This window comes from Corvus cornix, chromosome 8 (assembly GCF_000738735.6).
Source record: "Corvus cornix cornix isolate S_Up_H32 chromosome 8, ASM73873v5, whole genome shotgun sequence".
In the NCBI taxonomy this organism is placed as follows: domain Eukaryota; kingdom Metazoa; phylum Chordata; class Aves; order Passeriformes; family Corvidae; genus Corvus; species Corvus cornix.
This window is the reverse complement of record NC_046338.1, coordinates 24,194,720-24,212,546: the sequence shown is the minus strand read 5'-3', so window position 1 is coordinate 24,212,546 and position 17,827 is coordinate 24,194,720. Positions and strand designations below refer to the sequence as shown.

General features: G+C 47.8%; 1 protein-coding gene across 1 annotated transcript in view; it reads right to left on the bottom strand.

Annotated features, from left to right (window-relative positions):
* Nucleotides 1–420: 420 nt before the first annotated feature.
* The window catches only part of ATF6 (activating transcription factor 6), a 73,254-nt gene continuing 55,847 nt past the window's right edge, over nt 421–17,827 (bottom strand). The window contains 1 exon segment of the mRNA XM_039555705.1: nt 421–2,588. Within this exon segment, the coding sequence (XP_039411639.1) occupies nt 2,380–2,588 (209 nt within the window). The 3' untranslated portion in view covers nt 421–2,379.

The following is a 17,827-nucleotide window of genomic DNA, read 5'->3' as shown; positions in this document are numbered from 1 at the left end:
TCTGCGTGCATGAAAATGCACAGGGCTTTTTGGGTGGGTTTTGTTTCGTTTGGGGAGAGCCAGTTTACACACCAGATGGGGACAAATCCCAGAGGGCTTTAGGCTGCTTGGGACCGGCACTGGGGCAGGGTGACATGGCCATGTCCTGCCCTGAGCAGAGCTTGTCTCTGACACCTCAAGTTGTCCTCAGGTCACTCAGGCTGCAGTAAGACCCTCATGGGCTCCTCTGCCAGGCTCTGGGTGAGCAGCTTGTGTAGCATGCCCCCTCTGCAGCAGCAGGAGGGGGACTGGGTACATGTGCCATGCGCAGTGCCAACACTGTGCCAAGCAGAGCCACACTGCAGCCTAAGAGATGGCAGGCACAGGACAGGTGTCCCCGTAATTTGCCTAAGGAAAACAGCATTAACAAGCACAATAATAAATATTAATAATAAATAAAAGAAGGATTTTATTGCCTTCAGTACTAGGGACACAGAGAACAGAATTACACAGGATGAGAGATGCTCTCCACCACCAGAGCCCAAGGGTGCTGGCTGAGGATGTGGTGCCGCAGCAGTCCTGAGCCCCCACCCCCCCACCAGCAGCCCTTCCCCAAATGCCAGGCTGTGCCGCTCCCAGCCACCACCTCCAGCCCCTCCCCAGCTCCCTGGCAGCAAATGCCCCCCAGAACAGCCAGCCGCCCCCACCCACGGCCGTGGGGGAGCCGCGTGCCTCTGGCTGGGGCACTGCTGGGGTTTTGGACTATTGTGTGAGCTGGCCCACAGTCAGGTGGGCTGGGGCCAGGAAAATGAACTGGTGCAAGGAGAGCAGCCAAACCCCTGGCTGAGCCCGGCTGCTTCCCAGCAGCGCGAGCGCCGAGAGGACGGGAGGCAAAGGGCCTGCGCCGAGGACGTGGCAAAGGGCACAGCTTTTCCATGGTGTTGCAAGGCACATACTTCACAGGGGTGTATTGCTCCTCATCCTCCTCCTCACTGCCCCTGGAGCTGTTTGTCTTGCTGCAGGATCAACCTTTATTTCCTAACAGCCACACACACACATACACTAATAATAATAATTAAAAACCCCACATGAGCCAGTTAGTGCTCACACCATGAAGGAAAGGCAGCTGGCTGGCAAACTGAAGCCCATCATATTCTGTGCGAACTGCAGAGGGGAAAAAAAATAACGTAACAACATGCTGAAGTCATTATGCAAGGCTGATGCTCTGCTGGCGGCTCATCCCAGCTGAGCACCAGTGTGCTGGAGCTCCTGGGCCCAGCTCTGGCCTGGGGCTCGGCCAACTAACGTGGGATCAATGAACAGAGCTCCACAGACACTCTGGAATGGCAGCAGTTGGCTGCACTCAGTGTTTGGGGCAAATGGAATGTTCCCCCAGTGCCCAGCGGGTGGCTGTCAGTGCTGGCGAGGCAGAGAGGGGTGGGTGTGTGGGGCTTGAGTGTGTGACCTGTGTGGGGCTTCAGGAGAAGGTGCTGTGGCTGTGTCCCATGGAACTGAAGCAGCCCCTCTGCCCCAGCAGGGCCAGTGCTGCTCCACAGGCTGTTGTTAGCAGTGAAAAGTATTAAATAGCACAGACAAAAAACTCACTCAAACAAAAACCAGGAAGAAAAGAAAAAAACCCTAAACTCAAAAAACCTAAACTTCACAAATGCATCTGCTGCGTGAAATCACTTCCCTTGGGCCAAGCCTTCAGCCATGCAGCCATGAGGGCTGGGGCAGGCAGCAGCAGGATCCTGGAGAGCCAGGTGAGGGGTGGGCAGTGTCTCAGAGGCAGCCCAGGCCCCGGGGCAGTGCAGGTTGTTCTGTCTGTAGTGCTTTAGTGGTAAGTGCGGGCTCCCACTGCCCTCCTGGGTGGCTGGGGCTGGGCTGCCCCTCCACACCGCTGCATCCCAGGGCTTTCAGCTGAGGGAAGCTGCACAGGCAGGGATTTGGGCAGGGACTGATGAGGAGTGGGGCTGTCTGGTCAGGCCCAGCACCTGCAGGGGGGAGCTGGACACTGCTTCCTCCTGCTGCCCGGGCACACCGCAGTGAGAGAGGCCTGGGTGTCTGCTGTGATGTCTCTGGTTCACCTCCGGCAGCCTAACAGGGACAAAAATTAAAAACAACCCACAATTTTGGACAGTGCATAAGTAGCAAGGATGGCCTGTGTCCCCCCATGCTGCATGGGGCCCCCAGGACTGTCCCTGGCAAGGAGCCAGATGAGCTGCATAATCCCAAGGCAGGATGTGGCCACTGGGTAGGGTCAGGCACAGGAATGGGCTAAAGGGGACTGTCCCTGCCGTGCCCACGTGCCAGAAGCCCCAGGACCTGCCAGGGAAGGGGCTCAGGCTGGCGGCAGGACCTGCTGCATGCCGGGCGCTCCCCTGTGCACTGTCACAGGAGCTACTGCAGGGATTTGACAATGGCCCTCAGGGCATGGGGCGTCTCTGGGACTGAGGGGGACGAGCTGTAGAAGGTGCCGGTGTGATTTCTGCGCTGCTCTCGGAGGTACGGAGGGACAGAGGAACTTTTGATGTGGAGGATCCTGGTGTCCATCACCTCGCAGTCAATCTGCATCATCACCTCATAGTCCTGCCCATTGATCACATTCTCTGCAAAAGTAAGGATTAAGAAAAAAGGTCAGAGGTAGCCCTGCAAGCCAGGGATCCAACAACACTAAAAGCAGAGCTTTCTGGGCCTTTTTTCGTCTGGAGCAGGAGCTGCAGTGGGGGAACTCCCTTTCTGCAGCTGCGCACATGGAGCTCCATCTCACACAGCAGAGCCCCAGACTGCTCGTGACACCTCAAAGAGCCCAGACCACATTTAGCATGTGCAGTCACACCTAGAAATTAATGTCTTTTATTTCCCCTTCTTCATCTGCACATAATTACCGACGGAGTTTGCACTGTGCAACATTTATTACAGAACTGTTGTTCTTGAGCCACTAAAGTATGAGAGTGATTGAAGATACAGTTTATTTAAGAAAGCTGAATGTTTCACTTTCTGTAACCCTCTTGACACTGAGGATCTTGAGGAATTTCTTCACCAGCTTATTAATAAAAAAAAGCTAAAATGTGATCTCTCAAAAGAATTAACTATGCCTCACTCCTGTCCTGACCTGGCTGTTGTACTTGAGTGATGTGGTGACATTGGGCAAGGCCCTGACAGACCCCTGGACACAGGAAGACCCAGACCAGCACGTGGGACCCCAGTGCGGCCCCAGGCCCGGCACATCTGCTGCCACAGGAGCTCCTGGGCTTACAGGCTGTGCACATGGCTAGCATCTGCTGCCTGGATTTAAAGGTGGGAGACTATTCCCTGCAAAGACAGTGTGCCCAGGAATGCAAGAGCTGAGATCGGATTTCCAGGCACGACCAATCCTTTCAGAGTCAGAAGACTGCCATTGGCAGGGTTTCCTTTCTGTGCAGAGGAGGATGGAAGATCACCTAATGGAAAGCGTATGGACTGGAGGAATGTAATATACATTACTAATTTTTACTGTTTTCCTGGATTAACTCTGACTCTGGATGACAGCTGACAACTGTGGCCGGACCCTCTTGTACCCCACGCCACCTGCAGAAGCCATTAAATCAACTATGTCTGGTATAGTAATGAAAAGCAGGAGCAAACCCTTGCTAAGGGGACTGAGAGCCTGCAAGGGAAATCAAAGCTCCCACCTGCAAGAAATGAAATGGAAAAAGCTCTGTATGTGCCACAGAGAGATCGAAGCCAGGAGCAGCTGTGCAAGTCTCTGTGCCACTGACCCAAAACCCCTGACAAGCACCTCGTCCCTCCTGGATGCTGTGCCCTGCTGATAAAGCCCTGCTGTGACTTCAGGTGCCGTGTGCCCAGCCAGGACCCTTTTAGAGGCCATCCCTCCAGGTCACCCTTCCACTCTGCCTTTGGATGTGCTCTTGGCTCCCACCCAACAGGCTCAGGACCAGTCAGCAGAGGGGGCTGGGCTGCTGGTGCCCCTCAGGAGAGGGGGCTGGAAAGGGGAGCACAGGGGCACGAGGGGAAGCTGAGGCGCACAGAGCCTGGAGCCAGCAAATGGGCACACATGGGCTCCCTGTGACACAGCAAGCTGGAAACACAGTTCCTCAGCCCTCATGCTGCAGTGATAGGACTCCAGCTATGTGAGAAACAGTGCTCCAAAGCCACAAGTGGGTGAGGTGGGGATGGGATGGTGGCCAGGGCCAGGAAAACCTCTTGGTAATGCAGTGAGTTTCCCTGACTGCCCGCAGCAGCCAGCACAGAGGGCTATCATCAGGTTCCCGATCATTGCACAAGACAGAGGGAACAGCAATCCCAAGGGCTGCCCAGGCAAGGGAGGGAGCTGTGCTGTGTGGGTGGCACTGGGGAGCATGGGAACCAGCCCAGCCCATTCCGGCCAGCTGGGATCCCACTTCCCCCAGTGCTGACACAGCTCCCTTGCAACAAAGCGTGCCAGGATTAAGCAAGCCACAGCTCTGCTACCCCATGGCAAGAGGGGCTGTGTCTTCTGAGTCCACCACAGCAGAGGGAGCTGGGAGGAATCATGCTCACGATGAGCTTCTCTGGCCAGCAGGCACACAAGGGACGCACACCCCCCAAGCAGACACTCACAAAAAGTACCCAAATCCTGCCCTGGGCCTCTGAGATAGCCCAGGAATTAGAGGCAGGTTTAAAGCTGGCATCTGATTCTTTCCCTTTTTGGGGTGAAGGTATTGAACTGCTGCAGAAAGCCTCTGCAAAGGGATTGATCCCACAGGGGTGAGGGCAGTAGTGGGAATGGCTCAATGCCCACTACAGGCATTTCCAGCAGCCTTTCTCATTACCATTAGCTCCCAATGGACACAGGACAGGAGGTGGGATGTTCCCCAAAGACAGCAGTTACTGCTTGGTGCTCCTGCCAGGCACCTGGACCAGCTTCGTTGTAAGGAGGGGTCTGAAAGTGGTGACAGCCCCAGGACACCCGGTCCATCCCAGCCCAGGGAGGGGCTGATGCTCTGTGAACACCCAAAACAGCAGGCAAACGTGACCTGAGTGCAGCTGGCACAATCCCCTGTTAGGGAAGACCAGCTCACTGTCATTGCAAAAAACAATTCCACACGGCTCCATCCTGAGCTCCATGCCATTACACTGCTTCATGATCTGGATGAGGAATAGACAGCATACTTAGAGATTTCTGGAAGATGCTAAACTGGAGAGATTTCAACCACCTTGGAGTGGCTAGATTGGATGAGACTACAGTTTTGATAAAAGAGAGAAGCTGTCCAAAATCTTCAGAATGCATTTCAACCACGGCCAGAGCTGGAAAACATGAGTAAAAATGGGGCTGGGCAGAAGTACTACAGAAAAACCTTGCGGACTGCAGAGGATCGCTGTGGATAAGCCAGCAGAATGACAGGACTAGAAACAACAGCTCGACTTCAAGAGAAACATATTTAACTTTGACCGAGTTTCTAATGATAATGAAATACAAGCCCCGCATGAAAGTGCCTTGGGGAGATGAGAGGATCTCCATGACGGAGAGTTTTTAAGGAAAGGCTGGATGACCAGCTGCCCATCAGCCCCTCGGGTACCTTGCTCCACCACAGGCATACTTGCATTCGCTCCTGGTCTCTGTGATCCTGCCCTTCTGTGAGTTGCAAGTGCTGACTCATGACTACAGCTGCTGTCAGCACCTTCCCAAAACTCAGCACCTGCAGTTGTGGGTTCTCCACTGGACTCCACGGTCTGATCTGATCCCCAGTACAAGCAAATGATTTTGCTTGGGGATTCCTGTGTCAGATCATTTAAAAACAGCCTTGTCAGGCTTTCTCTCCTCCCCCTCCCATGCAGTACCAATATCGGGGAGGCACCAGCAGGGCAGAGGGTGGGATTCCAGAGGGGCCGCTCCCAGTTCCCAGCAGTGAGCTCACCAGCCCCGTGTGGCTGATCCCTGGAGGGGTCAGTGTGTGTAACTGGTGCTCAGGCCAGCCTGCACTGCCCTGCCTGAGCACACACCCACCACCCTCCCAGGGAGGCACAGGTAGCAGGGTGTCTGTGAAGCAGGCCTGACAGCCCCAGGCTGCTGCCTGCTGCTCCTGTGCCAGCATGCATTACACAGGGCTGCCTATCGGCCCAGAGCAACGCTGACACTGAGTGATTTCTAAAGTTTATTGTCTTGAATTACCTACGACTGATGTTTCGTGGGATTACGTAAGTGAAAACACAGGAACGGATCTCCTGTAGAGGTGTCTGGATTTATAAATAGATTTATTGCTCCTCTTTGAAGTTCAGAACATACAGTTTCTCACACAGTGCAGACTCAGGCTTAAGGAGCCATCCTTGCTGGACCAAGAGCCTGCGCTGTAGTTAATTATTTGTTAACAGGTTTAAAAGCCATGCTTCAGATGATTGACTATTTCAAATTAATAGCAAAAGTAATTGTGCCAAGCGTTGCTGCTCTGACTGCACTTTCCCAAAGAGCCTTGCTAGCTCCTGTGGGCTGTACCAAACTCCCAACACAAGCCTGGTCTAGGAAACAGAAACCTAATTCCCAGTGCTGCTCTCCCCCTAAAAACAATCATGTTGCAATATCCAACAGATGAAAGCTGAAGTCTGCCGTCCAAACCAAAACCAAATAAGGCTGAGGGTATTAACTACTGCTACAAATTACTGAGGATGATGGAAGATTGTCTTCATTTGAAGCACTGGATTTTCAAAACTGTCTTACTGAAAAGGCCATAAAACCAAAATCCTCCTTCTTCCCTCAGCAGCACAGACATCCATCAATCAGCTGACTGTTCAAATGTCTGTCTGTGAGACTGAGCACCTACTTCTATGGGAGATGCTCTCTCAGAGAAAGGCAGAAGACAGGCAGAGGACAGGCAATGAAACTTTTGTTCTGCAGTTAGTCAGAACAAATGGTGATGTCAACTGTCTCTCTAGACTTCAACTTTACACATATTGTTGGGCTGTTCGGCCCTACGGACACATCTGTCTTACAGATGTAATTCTGATAATTTATCCTTTCCTGCTTACATACATCTTCCCCAAAAAGCTCTGCTGCAGCAAATGTTCATTGTGAAACGGGTGTCTGCAGAGAAACTGAAACAGAGCTCCCCTGAAAGGCCACTTGAGCTTGCTGGAGTGTTTCAAGGCTGTAACCAAACACCATGGAAAAGCTCTACAGCTTTCTGAAGGTGTACTCAGCCATAGGTACATTTATAGAGCCTTATTCTACCAGAACTATGAATTTTACCTTACTCTGGGCAATATCACAGTGGATTACCAAAAAAATATTCTGTAGGAGCAATACTTCATCATTCAGTGAGATGCTCAGTCCTCAGACCCTCTCCTAAGGCCCCAGCTGCCTTTGAAGCAGACAACCCGTGTACCTACTGGCTGGTTTCTGAGTAGGTGACTTTAAAATGGTCAGAACCTGCCTGCTCTGTATCTGCTGTGCTCACTGAACACACATTTAAGGTACTATCAGCCACACAGATCTGGACTACATGTCCTTGCTCCTCGTAAGGTACAGGAAGGGAAATGACTTGCCCCATCCTTACTTTAACTACCTGTCTTTGTCAGTAAGGCTGCAGAATCATCCCCTCCTTGTGGACAACAGCAGAGGGTGAATTTGCCCTTGGAACCAGCTTAATTGATGTCAAAACAGCACACAAAACATCTGTGTGTAGGGTGATCCAAACCCACCAACTCTCTCAAAGCCATCTTTGCTGAGCAGCTACTCACACTCTGTGCTTTCCACAATTCCTTCTAAAGAGAAAGTTTTCAGTCTGTATCAGTGTTAATTTACCCTCGGAGCCCCTTCTGCAGGCCCATCTCTCACAGCAGCTGGAACCAGGGCAGCTTTCAAAGAGCCACTGATGTGTTCCAGCACCTGGGTGCTTTGTGCAAGCTGCACCAAGCTGACAATGATAAAGTTTAACTTTAAGAATGATTTAGCACCTAATTACCCAAATAGTTTTTACTGTAACCTGCCCTGGCCCAAACCAGAGCTTATGTTTAGGGTAGCAGGGTTCAGAAAGCGCGAGCTTCAGGAGTTGAAGACACCAGCTGCACTCTGGCACTGGCCTGTTGAAGGGCTGCAGCTGTCCCCACACATAACTCAGGGGGCTTTCTCCGCATTGTCTCTTCTGCAATCTTCCATCTCATCTCTGTTGAGAAGCCCTGACTGTCCTATCCAGCACATCTGGACAATGTTTCCATCTGAAGGGCTGGTATACGCTACCAAATAAGTATATAAATGAAGCAGTGTTACAGACTAAAAATACACTCACTGCAACAACGCAGCAGGATTCCTAAAACATTTACAGATTGGCTTATTAGACAGGATTGTTTGAGGCAAGGGAGAAAGTTATAGTGTGACCCAAATAACTCCCCTTTTTAAATACAAATTCCCTCTCGAAACTGCTTCCAAACAGAGCGGTTGCAATGATGTCACCTCTGTGAACTCAGCTGTCCTCAGTTCCTGGCACAGGCTAAGTGAGATCCTGGCATTTCAGTCTCCAGGTCTCCTACCACCTCTCAGACTGTGAGACAGGCATCTCCAGGAGTACAGAAACAGGGCCATGGTCTGAAACACTGGATCCACATCATCAAAGTCACTTTGACAAGCCACGAGCTGACAGCAAAGAGACAGGGTCTCTCTCCATCTATTAGATGAGTCTCTCTCATCTATTGGAGCAGTGGTGTCAGGGGTTATCCAAGGGAGATATACACAGGCATGAGAGGTAAGCAAGCAAACTGGGGAAAACAAGCTCTCTGTGGCCTCTGAAGTAAATAATGGAGCCACTGGAGAGACTGGCACTGGCTGTGGGCGAGGAGCATCACGGGGCCTTAGCTTACACCACCGTGTGATTTTGGTCAGCAGCACCTGTGAGCAATGAGGTCTGTGCCAGTTGGTGCTTTGCAGTACCTGGTCTAGACTGGGAGGTCTCAGGGAGAGGGAAGGAAAGTTGGCTCTTCCCAGGCACCATTTCCCACCTGACTGCCCACCTCTTCTTTCAATCTTCTTTCCTGCTGCAGTCACTTCTCTCTAAGGAAAGAACATGAGCTACAGAGGATATGGCCCAGTGTGGACTTCGTGTGACTGCTCTCATTTTGGAGAGGGAGCCAATGGTCATCTCAGGAAGAGAAGATCAGACTCACCAGTGTTGACCCTTGCAGGCACTTCATTTAAAACTCCCTTGGATGGAGCATTTCTCGGAAAAACTGAGACATTTCTGACAGCTCTGGCTGTGCATATGTGCGTTGTTGGCAGGGTAGCATTGCTGCAGGATGACCATATTTAAAATCTAACCAGCTGTGACAATGCTAATGACAAGAGGAAAAAACCCAAAGAGAAAATAAAGACAAGGGTCAAAGGAGTTCTGCTGCACAAAAAACTCTTGGGAGTGAAGGAAAGAGGCTAGAGGAAGAGCAATGCACTTAGAACCATCCCATGCCCACTTGGGAGGCACTAAAAGGATAAACAAACTTCCCCCACTGCCTGCAAATCCAGACATACCCACTTTTACAAGACATAAAACTGCACACAGGAGAGTAGCCTGGAAAGGCATTCCAGTAAAGGCTTCTTTCAAGAACTAGGGCTGGAGGGCTTGGCCCAGGACGAGGGCACTGCTCCCTGTGAGTGCATCGGGGAAGGACTGGGAGCCATGGCATCTCCCCAGCACAGACCTGCATGTGAACAGACTGGTAACGACCCCTTCATTGCAAAATGAGGCCATCTGTTTCCACCTTCTAGAGAGACGCTAATCTGTGAGTGAGCCTTCCCTCTTGCCTCACAAAAGCTTGCTTCCTTTTAGCAGTCTCAAAGAACTATCTTTTTCCAAGTTTTCTGAACACTCAGGTGTGCTACTGTGCTGAAGAGATCACCCTTATCCTCACTCACTCTCCCTCTGGGGCCTCCAATGGAGCACTAAGGTAGGACTTTCCTCTGCAGGAGCTGTGCTCTCTTCCCAATCTGTTGCATGTGCCAGGACACACTCAACTCTCACAGATTCTGCCAACTTGTGCAAAACTGAGACTTCAGTTGAAGCAATTTTTTAAAAGTTTGCCTTGTCACCTGCCATTTTAATGATATTTATACAGCCTCAGTGGTTAACACCAGCACAAGAACACTTTACTCCTTCCTTTAGCAGTGCTGACTTCCACTTTAAGTGCTCCTTTACACCTTGGTCCTTCCCAGGCACTAGAGATTCCCTGGCAGGCTTACTCTGAAAAATATTTTTATTATTTTTTTTATGCCTCAGGCATGCTGTTCCTCAGTATCTTTTTCTGGCTTAACTTCTCATGGTTTGAAATTTAGTCTGCCAGAAATTATCCTCTTTTTTTCCCCTATTCCCTCATTTGGCTACAATGTCTATTGTTTAAAAGGTATCTTCTTACTTCTATGAATTGACGTGAACGTGTTTCTTAAGCCCACTGGATTTTTTAGTGTTCTTTTAAAGATTTTTGCAGCGAGCTTTTAATCTTAAACAATCTTCATTTGTCAGCATTTTAACCCTACTCGTTTTTCCTTTAATGTTTTCCTATTTTATTTAGCCCTTAGCTTCGAACTGTGGCACTTCAAGTTGTAGGCACTTATTGATAGAATTAATTTAACTACTGGACCTAATTTTTATTTTCAAGAGGCAGCATCACATTCTGATTGACATGGGCCTTGCCTATCACCCAGTATCACTTGGATCCTGGTGTTAAAGTGCGTCACTGATTTAAGACACAGGGCTGGTGGGAGACTCTATTCCCTTACAGTTGAAATGTCTTTATAGTTTGGACAGTATCCAAAGAGTGAGCTGAATTTTCCACCTGTCTCACTTGGATACATAAAGTTACCTCATTTATTTAGATACTGCAATCAGCTCTTGCTTGTAGAAGAGATTTTTAACACCATCTCCTGTCTGTGTGGGGCAAGCACTCTCCTCCCCATGAGCTTCTGTGATTCAGTGCACTTGTCAGTTAATTATGAAACTACTGCAGAGCCTGTCTGAATGCAGCACACTAATAAAGAGAGACAGCCCTTGCAAACATTTGTGTCTCCCAGCTACAGCAACAGGAGATTTACAGCTTTAATGTATGAGTCCTGCTCTGAAACAGGGGTGCCTCCTTTCCCATGGAGAGGGGCAGCTGGGGCTGGCAGTCATTTCTTCATCCACATTCACCCAAAGGCATTTGTGCTGTATGGGGATAAGGCACAGCCTCTTCCTCTGGGACTGCTACAGAGTCAGGCAGGATGGAGGGAGATGATTTATTTAATGAAGTGGTGAATGACCCAAAATGTTCTTCAGGAGCCCAGGATGTGTTTTTCAAATACTTTCCAAGCCCAGAAGATGCCCAGGAAGCACACCAACCAGGAAGCACTGGGGTAAGGTGGGCTGTATGAAGAGGTGAGAGAAGTGCAGCATGGAGGACAGACCCAGGATCTGAGGAGCAGGGAAAAGCCTCCCAGCCCTGCTGGCAGGAGTCTCCTTAGAGACTGTGACCCAAACACCGAAACAGGCCCTCTCAGACTGCTGTGTTTTCACCAGTCTCTAGGTTTACTCCAGTGATGTCCTCAAGACACAACTCATAAATGTGAACCTCCTCTACCAGCTCTGTTGCAGCTTTTCATGTTTTTACAGGGTGAGCTCATTATGGATAATTATGCTTCAGATCACTGCAGAAATAAAGAGCTACCAGAGTTGGCCCACATATCACAAACATTAAACTGTGTTTGCCACCTATAATTTCACACCAAGAGGAATTATATAATCTTGAATTTACGACATTTGAAGATATATTAAGGCAGATTGCCTAGGCTGGAGGCTAGAATTACAACATGCTGCACACAGCACAAGGCAGCCAGGATGGCAACAGTAACCTCAGAGATTGGGGTGAAAGTTCCCTCTTTGTTAGCAGCACAGTGCTCTCTGTGAAGCTCGGGAGAGCACATGTCCATGGCAGCACCAGCATGCAGGGCTAAGGAACATCCAGGAGACACATACACGCTCAGTTCAAACCAATTCTGCGGCTCCGCACTGGCGTCCGTGCTGCCAGCCTATGTCACGGGCTTCTTTTTAATTATACTTTGTGAATTTTATAGAAGTGTGTCATTTGTATGGAAAAACCAATCTGCTGTAATAACTCCACACTGGCATTGGAAACACTAAGTATGAAGCCCAATTAATTGATGACTAATTCTCTACCCCCTTGGTGAACGGCGCGTTCCCAACAAAATGCCATCTGCAGCAGTTATCCTGTCTGCACAGGGAACACCAGGCCCACTGCCGCTTGGCCTGCTCCAGCAAAACCCATGAGATACTCTTTTCTGTATTAATTAACAGGCAAAAAGGCACTGAAGATCCTCTGAAATAACCTTCCTGTTATTTTGAATGCATAAAAATAGATTACTCATTTAGCAATTTAGGTAAACAGCTCGTTATGAAAACTCATTAGGGAATAAGCCTTCATGATTTCATTTCTTGATCGTTTCCTGTCCAAATAAATAAACATGAACTCAAGTGACACAGATTCCATTACTTTTGTGCACGGATTCTTGAATGATTTCTTTCATACTTTTTTGAATAATTTAATCTCCTCCTTTCTGTCAAAGGCAACATATTAACAAACATGGCTGGGGCGAGCAAAGTCTTTCAAAGATAACAAAATCTGTTGAAAACTTCTATTTAAGATTTAATCTAGGCAATGATCAATTCTGATTCAAAGAAATGTAGTGAAGTCTGAGGGAATATTTTGTTTTGACAAACTGCACTTCTACATGACTTTGAGAACAGAAATGCAAACATCAGCATCTTACAAGATTATTAAAATCTGTTGTTAAAATTCCTTGTTAAACTATGTTCTGCCATCATTTCAATCCTGACCTCTGAAGCACAGCTTTACATGAGCAGGGGAGCAGAAGTACATCTCTGACATTAGCAAATCCTCCTAATTACAGGAGAACCACAGTACCCTGACATGCTGCTTGTCCATGGCTGCACACAGGAGACTGCAGGCTCTCCCTCTTTCTCAGCCCAGGCTCAGTGATCAGCTGTTGCCGTGAGGTCTGACCGAGAGCTAACCATGGCTCTGATTCTTGCCTAGTCACACTTCACTGAACTACTCTTACTCCTCAACTGGCAGCTCAAGAAGCAAAAGAATGGCAGTTTCAAAATGACTGAAACAAGAGCATTGGACACATTCTCAGATGTACTTCCCTACATCCTGGTGTAGAGAACTTGATGGACTCTCAGTGACTTTCCTGAAAAACCTTAGCAGTCACCCTTCTTTCATCTCACATCTAGGTTGTAATCCCACATACACAACTTCCAGAGCTTTCTACTCACACTACAGCTTGTAAGGCTGTGCTGAGTTCTCAGCACTTTCTGCTAAATGCAGACAGCAAGCAGAAACACTGAGGGAAGTATCTCTATAGATCATGCTTGTGCAGCCAAGGGATGTGTTCTCTATACCTGGCAGAGTGGCATGAGCTTCCCAGCCTGGTGCCAAGGACAGCAACTGTGAGAGGGAGCCATGGGCACTGAGACTTGGCTTTTAGGCACAAGGAGAACAACAAAGGACAACAGCTATGGATAATGGGGGCCATCACCCTCCTGGAAACTGTTCTGAAGCTATCCAAAGTGAGAGAGAGGCTTCCCAAGATGTCAAGCAGTAACCTCAAGGGAAGGCAGTTGCTGTTCAGTCAGACATGTATTGTTTTAGACCTTCCTCAGTGACTGACTGGGAATTCTACTTCTTGCTCTGAAAAAGGGAAACAGCATCTTTTGTTTGCTTGACCCTGGAAGGCAGAGGAAGTTGAAGACTTTATTTATTCAACCCTAAGACATGGGAACTTACAGACCATTGTCACTTCCCAAAGAGCTTTTGTTTTTATTTTGCTCCTCAGTCTGTGTGGGTTCTGTTTGCCTTACAGATTCTTCACAGACAGTTTGCTACCAGCCTTGGACATCTGTGACTTGCTTGCACGTGGCTGTCAGTTGAAAGGAGGTTCTTTGTAGCTGCATGCAAATAATCATGCTGCTTGACGGCAGAAATCGCTCCAGTTTTGATCAAAAAGCCTTACCACTAGATTTGTTTTCCACCTTTATAATTAGAATGTGTATTTCTGAGCACTTTTGAAGTCTGTTACGTCAGTATGATGATGGATGGCAAGAAGGGAAGCTGAGGGAACTGGTCACGATCAGAAGCTGGCCAACACAACAGAGCACGTGGACTTTGCTGAAGTCGTCATTCCATTCCATTTCTGCCTTTGGGAGATTATTTTGCTGCTGGATTTCATGGCAAAAAGCAACCCTTAAGAGAACAGGGCTCCTTAAGAACCCAGAAACATAGAGGTTATCAAGAGTCAGGCACACAAACAGCTACCTCAAAGGCAGACTGAAGACAGTCCCCACTGGGCTACATCAGACTAAGGATCCATCCAAAATATTTGTAAAAAATTCAAAACTCTCTCTCTCATGGTTGCCAATTCCAAGAAAATGAGCCTTAGATTTCACCAGGGGCTTTCTCATCAGGTCTCTCACTTTTGTTTTGGCTTAGAGCGCAGACACCAATTCTCGGTTTAAAGAGAGTGAATGATGGAAGGAATTTCACATATAGGGGAACTGTTTTGCACAGGAATCCTAAGAAGAAAAAAAAAGGCCTTTTTGGTCTTTGTGCTGCTGCTAGGCCAGCAGTATTCCTGGTGTACACACTGCACAGACACTTAGAGCTGCTCCTACCAAGAGCAAGTGCAAGCTGCAAGAGTACCTCACCTAATCCTAGGGAGAGCTGCATTCCTGAAAGTGGCTTCTTGGGCCAAACATTGACCTGGATCTCTGACACTGCCTCACTGCTGTGTGCTGCAGAGAGCAGTCCTGCTGGGCTGTGCTGGGCTGCAGAGCTGCAGGCATTCTGCAAACAAAAGGCTTGTGGGAAGAGTGGCTCAGCTATGCTGTTCTCTATAGGTTACTTGGATCCAAAGATCGATGTTGTAACCCACTGCATTTTTTACAGCAGTTAAATAAATAGAGGGCTAATGGCAGATGGTTTCACTTAAACTTCAAGAAAGGCACCGCCTATATGTCAATTTGGAATTAGTGTAATGAGCCAACAACATTCTGAATTACAATGAAAGCAAATTTAGGAATGAAACCTACTGGAGACTTAACTGGTCTCAAGTGCATAGTTAGATTTCTAAAATAATAGCTGCAATCCAGCATAACAAACATGACTTGCTTGAAAACAAAAGTCTGAGTTTAACTGTAGACTGCAGTTCGTTTTCATTCCCATGAGAAACTGCAAGACATTTCTTCTTGGAGTAACTTCTCAGGAAGGGATACCAATGGCGCCTTCAAAACCATGCAGAGTAGGACTAGCACTCCCCAGTTCTGCTTTTTTCCTTCCAGGCTTACCAATGCTGAGGTCCTTAGGTACCACCAGGCAAATTTTCTGTGAGTACTGCACGTGTCCACAAATGTTGGGGCTTTGACACTGGGCAGGGGCAGGTCAAAATTGGGCATGGCTGGCTGCAGGGGCCAAAGGGAGAGCTGTACCACAGGACAGCAGCCAGCAGGGGCATGGGACAAGGGCAAAGGGCTCTGAGCATCAGGGGAGGCAAAAAAGGAAAAGCTGCCAGCAAGCATTGACTGTGAACTGGGGGATGGCCCAGCAAGCTTGGAAAAGGGCTATGACCAGGGGTGAAGAAGGAAAAGGGACTAAGAGGTGGAGGATTAACATGTACCAATATGTAACAAGTTCCTACACTTAAAAAAATTTACACTTAAACATATTTAACATATGTTAACATATTAAACATATTTAAATAGGCAAATACGCTCCTGTGCACCTGCACAGTGAGGATCTGGTTCTATCCTAAATGCTCACTGAGGGGCATTGGATGATTGAGGCTGACCCTGAGAAGGAGCACATGGCACCATGTTACAAGGTAATGGCTGATTTTACTCTTTTCCAACACAGAGCAACTGAACACTTGAAAGCAAGTCTTTATCTTGAAAATTAATAACATACTGCTATTGCCTTGAACAAGATCTTCTTTTAAACTTCCATCTTATTGACTACACACATGTGCATGTACACATCAATCACAGGATTGTCTGCTGACATTTGCCACTACCTCACAGCACGAGGACTGCCTCTTTCCTCCCAGAAAAACTCTTCAGGCTGTAACCTTAACTCTGTTTTGTACCCCGGTGAAAACTGCCAGATCAGTCTTGCAGAACCACATCAGGAACCATCATGCAGAGCCATGTAGGACAGCAGCGGACAATGCATTCTACTTCATACTCATCATACATACCCCTGTTCTCTGTCCCTGCAGCCAGCAGCAGGAATGGCTCAAGCCAGCTAAACGCAGTCTCTAGTGGACCTCAGAAGGCACGAGAGCAATCAAAGTGTGATCAGAAAAGGGTGACTGTCCTGCTGGAAAAAGACTGTCCAAATAGTTCAAATGGCTGGTTCTCAACTGCACTGTCAAGTATTTAATCTTTGGAAACAGCGTCATGGGTAAACTTTAGTACACAGAAAAGACCCTGCAGAAGCAAGTGATGAAGTTCTGAAAATGTTTCAAAACAAAGACCCCTTCACTTGCATTCCTGTCATCTCCTCTGCCAGGGCTGTGGCAGTAAAAAGGAAGGGCAAGGAAGCAGCAGTAGAAAAGGTTTCCCTTCTTGCACAGAGATCTGGCTGAGGCACAAGGAAAGAGGGGACAAGTTCCTTCACTGAAAGCTTTGCCAATTTCTCCAAAGGAGACTCGTTCTTTTCCAGCAGCCAACTCTCTGCAGGTGCACAAAGAATTAAGGTGGGCTTAAAAAAAACAGCAGACAGCTGGGAGGAAAGCTTTGTTTTCAGCTAACTTCCAGATGCTTGTGCAGGACGTCTCCAGTCCCCACAGAGGCAGAACAGGGTGGAGAAGCAATGCTCTCAAAGGAGAGAAATGGGTTCCTCTCCAGGCAGAACATTTTAGGGAGTCATTTCCTCCAGGTTATCAATGGTCAAATTAAAAACCAAGCCAAGTTACCTACTGGCTCTTGTGTGTCTTGTAACATTTTTCCTAACACCTGGCTGGGTGTCACAGAGGAATCCGTGTTTCATGCTGTTGTTTACTTAATGCTATTCTTGTGTCTCATCTGTTTCGACATCTCTGCCCAATTCCCTGGACATTTTTTTTATTTCTTGGATTATGCTGATGTTCCAAAAAAAAATCCCGAAGAACTGGAGAAAATATTTCATGATGTTTCATTATTAATGAAGGATAAGATTTGTCACTGGATTCTGATGCATATTTTCCAAATTATATTTACTCCAACAAATGAAAAGTTATTTCAAGTTAAACAGGACTCAGTAAAACACTAAGAAAAAATACTTTGCAATTTAGAAACAGTGTTTGTACTTCAAGTGATAAAGTGCCCACTTGCATGTGATAATTCAGGTCAGCCAGAAAAGGATTTTTGTAATAGACATAAAAAGGGAGTTTCAGGCAGATAAATGCCAAAAATAATTCTGATACATCTAATAAAAATTCCCCTAGGACAGCTGTACAGATTATCACACTCGGCTGTACTGCATGGGAAAGTGCAATTATCAAAATGCCGAAAGCCTCAACTGATTCTTTTTTCTTAGTTTATGGAAATTCGCAACATCAGATAATGTTTTCGGCATGCTGGGATTTAACAATAACATTTGAGTTTATGATTCACATGTACTGTAAAACACAGATGTTTTAAAAAAGCATTATGTGCACAGTTATTCAGAAAGTAAAGTTTACACTGTTCTGGGGTTCTCAAAACATTTGAGAGTGTGGCAGTGTGGCCACTCATGTGGCAGTGACCCTGTGCCCCAAACATGTCCTAATTTGGCAGTTCCT